At 42.1% G+C, this 4,858-nt stretch overlaps 1 protein-coding gene across 2 annotated transcripts; it reads right to left on the bottom strand.

Moving 5' to 3' along the window:
* Nucleotides 1-3,293, bottom strand: ATP5MC3 (ATP synthase membrane subunit c locus 3). Of its 2 annotated transcripts, XM_079133112.1 has the most exons (5): nt 3,138-3,293; nt 2,838-2,949; nt 1,610-1,687; nt 766-959; nt 1-261 (listed from the first exon to the last, which is right to left on the bottom strand). In XM_079133112.1, exons 2-5 carry the CDS (start codon nt 2,874-2,876, stop codon nt 147-149), a joined length of 426 nt encoding a protein of 141 aa, XP_078989238.1. In that variant the 5' UTR covers nt 2,877-2,949; nt 3,138-3,293; the 3' UTR covers nt 1-146. The 2 variants fall into 2 exon arrangements, with proteins under 2 accessions (XP_078989238.1, XP_078989239.1); XM_079133113.1 differs by lacking the exon at nt 1,610-1,687.
* Between the last annotated feature and the right edge of the window lie 1,565 nt (nt 3,294-4,858).

Consider the following 4,858-nt stretch of genomic DNA (forward strand, 5'->3'; position numbering starts at 1 on the left):
TTAAAGTTTTCATCTTTAATGAAATGACTTTGGAAATAACGTACATTTCCATGACACCAACACTACAGTTTTCGGAGTCACAGTAAAATACACGGAATTACATCCATAATTACTATGAATGCCAACATTTCAAGCAGTAATTTCTGTTACATGGCAAACAAGATCAAGAAAGCGACCATCAAACAAAAGAGACCCATAGCTTCAGACAAGGCAAATCCCAGGATAGCATACGAGAACAGCTGCTGCTTCAGCGAAGGGTTTCTAAAAGAGATACAACACATATGATTGTTACTTTGAAATATTAACTTTTACATATTTGGTAAATGTTAAGAATCAAATTACTAGTGATCTTATAAACTGGAAAGTCTATCTAAAGGGTATTTGCCTAGGTCTCTTTTGCTTCTTTCTACTTTTTACGGCAATCCTAATCATAAGGCATAAAGCGAGGTAACTGTCTGTATAACAATTTATTTGTTTTTTCAATGCTTGGGATTGAACCCATGGCCATGGGCATGCAAGGCAAGTGCTCTACCACTGGGCCACATCCCTAGTCCTTCTGTATATCAGTTTACATGGTTAGTTTACATTCATTTTGAGGAGTCTTGACATTCTTCTTTTCCCTCTGATTAAGATAATGCATAAAGAGCCTCAAAATAAAAAGAAAGACACACAGCAGGCACTTAATATAAAGAGTTACTATTATTTTGCTAGCTTTCTAAGTTTCCAACTATTTCTTTTAACTTATTCAAGTACAGAAATGATTACCTGGCATAACCAATGATAAGGCTGCCGAAGACTGTTCCAATACCAGCACCAGAACCAGCCACTCCTACTGTTGCAGCACCTGCACCAATAAATTTGGCAGCAGTATCAATGTCTCTGCTGATTGCACTGGTCTGAAACTCCCTTCGGATTAGCTGACATTCACCATTCTGGGCCCCATTAAAAACTGTAGAGCCCTAGAGAACAGGAAATAAAAGCAAAAGTCAAATCAGTAATCATAGCTATTTTAATTACTGTACTGTTAAAATGATAACTACTTTATTATATTGTAGTTGAGTTTGAACAGAGTGATATGGCACAATGGAAAAATAAGACATTAGAATAATTCTAAACTTGTGGAATACTAGTAGAATACATCTATACCTTATAAAGTTGTTAAAAATTAAGAAACATATATAAATATGCTTTGTGTAGGAGGTAAGGGAGTGTACCAGGGATGGAACTCAGGTGTGCTCTACCACTGAGCTACTAGTTCTTTTTATATTTTATTTTTGAGACGGTCTTGCTAAATTGCTGAGGTTGGCCTCAAATTTATGATCTTCCTGCTTCAGCCTCCCAAGTCATTGGAATTTCAGTTGTGTGCCACCATGCCTGGCTAAACATGCTTTGTAATACAATAGGTGTTTCAATAACTGTGGCTATTACAATCTTAAATACTGGCAACTCAGAACTAGAGGCTTACATATATTTTTGGATAAAAGAGTAGAAAAAGACTGCCCTCAAACTAATCAGTAATGAGACCCTACACCACAACTGCCCACCTTCACTATAATCAAAACTGTTAGATTTGGTAGTATTATCTAATTTCTATTACTACTACTCTTACCTCTCCAGGTCTAGTCTCTGGTCGAGATAACACTGATACAGAGATTGGTCTGTATGTAACTCTGGATCCAGCTCGGATCTATTAATTAAAAAGATTCCAAGTATTAAAAATACAGCAAGACTTCAGTGATGTTTCTTGTACTATGAGTTCTAAAAAAGCATGTAGTAACAATGGATCAGATACATATCTGTATTAACTCTTATCTTGGCTGTTTGGTCATTTGCAATACAAGAAGCAATTTTAATAAAGTTTCATGCTAATAAAATTGTAAAATTTGCCCTATAATTTATAATACTTTGCAAAAATTCTAAGAACAATTAGTTAAAAAGAATGAGTATTGCTCCAAATATTTCAATTATTGTAGTGCTACAATTCAGGGAACACCCCACATTCTTCGGGACGTTTACATGGATTAACAGGTATATTAGGTAAGTTACTCTATAAATGTTGTCATTTAAAATAGCTCAACAGTTAATATAAAATCCACTATTTCCAGGGTGCCAACTAATTATAAAATTACACAAGGATTTTAAGCAATTTTACATCGGTTTAACAATCAGAGAAATCTCTCATCATAAGGACATACTCTTAGTCCAGCTTCTCTGCCCTTGAGTGTCCACCACACTAAGGTCACAGAAAATTCTTTCATAACCAAGACTTGATTCTCTAAGACAAACCCTCCAGATTTAGACTTCACCTAAAGCCTCCAAAATGGTTATGGAAATAATATCCCAGCGGCGGAAAGACTCTGGGTTCCCCCACCACCTTTCTCCACCCACGCATGGTAAGGCAAAGTCCCTCCCTCTGCAGCAGCAAGTTTGACCTACAGAGAGGCACCGGCGAGCACTGCAGCGGTGAACTAGGCCTCAGCTTCCCCCTATTTTGCACCCAGTACTCCAACCTTCGCGTTCACCACGGCCCAAGAGAGGGAGGCGGTGGGGGAGGGGGCATTCCGGGTGGAGGAGCAAGGAGGATTTGACCTACACAAAGTGGGGCCTGACAGGGAGGCCTGGGCTGCTCTCCACCGCCCTAGTGGAGGACAGCTGAGGTCTGAGACGTCCCAGGACTAGGAGGAAGGCAAGAAAAGGGCATTAGGTTAAGAGGTGAGGGGACTGCTGTTCCCAGGAGGGCGGTATGCCCCGCCCGCAGATTGCCCCATTCAATAACGTGAACTCTTCAGGCCCAGAGGCCGGGCCCTTGGTCCCCCGGCCCAGCCGGGGCTACACACCAGAGCGGGGGTGCAGGCGAGCTTGGCGCAGGCGAACATCTTAGACTCCTCGGGGCGGCGGGGTTGGAGGATGTGGGTGACAGGCGACGTGGGCTCCTCTCCCGCTTCCTCTCTGCGGAGGCAAATAGGCTTAAGGTCATGTGCTCTCCAGGGGCCTGTCCTTCCCACCCAGGCCCCGAGGGCCCCCGTGCACGCCGTCAGCTTGGGCCCCGTGCCCAGCTAGGCACCAGCAGAATGAATGGGTCCCTTCTGGGCGCTGCTCCACCCTGGCCAGGCCCAGCTTTCGCGCCCTCCACTTACCTTCCCGGGAGGTGGCGGCGGCTGCGGCGGCAGAGGTCGAAGGAGTGGGGCTGGGCGCGCAGGCGCGGTGCGGCTCTTATCCGTGCTGCAGCACCCGGATGGAGAAGGCGGAGTGTCGGGTGCACTCGCGAAGACGCTCAAGGTCACTTTGTAACAACTTTATTCGTAGCCAGCTGGGAAGGACAAAGAAAGCCTTCCGGTGATGGGCTGGCGGCCCGGGGAGATGATGATATTGAAGACTAGCTCTGAAATAGCGGACTGAACGGGTATTTGGCTTCCGATCTGGCAGGATAATAGTGGGCCTTTTTCTTTACATTCACACTTTGTGAGATTTGGTCTTTTACCAGTTGCTACTTTTGTAGAAGGTCTCCTTCCTGATCATTCTTCTCTGTGAAAATGGGAAGGGCATGGCGGAGGGATGTTCATTTACTACTTGACAAGAAATTAGTGAAGCTGTTTCTTTAAAGGAACCTGGAAAAGGGTTTCATAAGTATGGTTAATCTTGCAGCTGAAAGAAGAAATAATTCAGGGATTATATTGTTATTGCATGTAAAATTTGGACGGAAGCCACTCTATTTTAATATCTACAAGAAACGTAATTTTCCTCAGATGAATGCAAAAATATCTCAGAAAAACGACTTTTACTGAATTTCTGGTGGTGTTATTAGATCCTTGAATTATGTAAATTTAATTTCATAGTTTTAATAAATGATACCAGGAAGTGATACAAGTCCATACAAAAGTTTATATATCCAGAAACTTGGGGATGTAAAGTGGTAGAATGCTTTCCTAGCATGAGTGAGGCCCTGGGTTTTATCCCCAGCACTGCAAAAGAAACAACCAAATATCCAGGATGTACAGCTAAGGAGATGGCTGGGCACTGAAATTTGTCCACCCTAGCATGAAACAACATGAATCAAGAAGGTCAATCTATTACTAGTTAACACAAAGATGCAATATCATCTACCAGCAACACTGGGGAGAGAAATCCTTAGAACTGAAACATGAAAAATAAGTAAATCTTTACTGATCCAACTTAAGATGTAAATGTTGATAATAACATGAATACTAATATTTTAGTCTCCGTCTTTGCCCGTAAGATAGAGATAATTCATGTGTGCAGTTCAACAAGTGATTATTACTGTAGTTTCTCAAATAGTTCTAACCTGAAGTATTTGTGTTGTTCTATGGTATATACAGTAGAATTAGCAGCAAGGCCCTATACTTCAACAATAGATCCTCTAAGGAAAAATTTTTCTAGATAGATTTGTATGCCAAGTTGATTTAAGTACCATTCCTATCTCTTCAGCACAAAAGCAATAGCAGGAACTTTTGAGGAGGAGGTAGGAGAGAAGGTTGGATCCCTAACAGAGCTGCTTACAGATTACCTACAGACTAGGAAGAGACTTAGGTTCTGAAACTCAGCTCATCTGTTGTGTTGAGGGCCCTGTCCTGGCCACACCTCCACAGTGCTATTCTACATGTCAACTCAGACTTTGCTTGGTTTCGCATACTGAGACTTCCATTATGGAAGAAGAGGAGTGTATATTTGCATTGAGGAAGCTTGAAGAACAAGGCACCTTTTTGAAGGATTAAGTGAGGCCATAAGGATGAACCAGGCCCTGCTTGAGAAGTATCCAATCCTCTCTGTTTTTTCTTAGACTATGGGGACATTCATAATAAGTTTTGAGAAGTCACAGGGAAGAAAGGAATGAGGCCAT

This window comes from Sciurus vulgaris (assembly GCF_902686455.1).
Source record: "Sciurus vulgaris genome assembly, chromosome: 3".
In the NCBI taxonomy this organism is placed as follows: domain Eukaryota; kingdom Metazoa; phylum Chordata; class Mammalia; order Rodentia; family Sciuridae; genus Sciurus; species Sciurus vulgaris.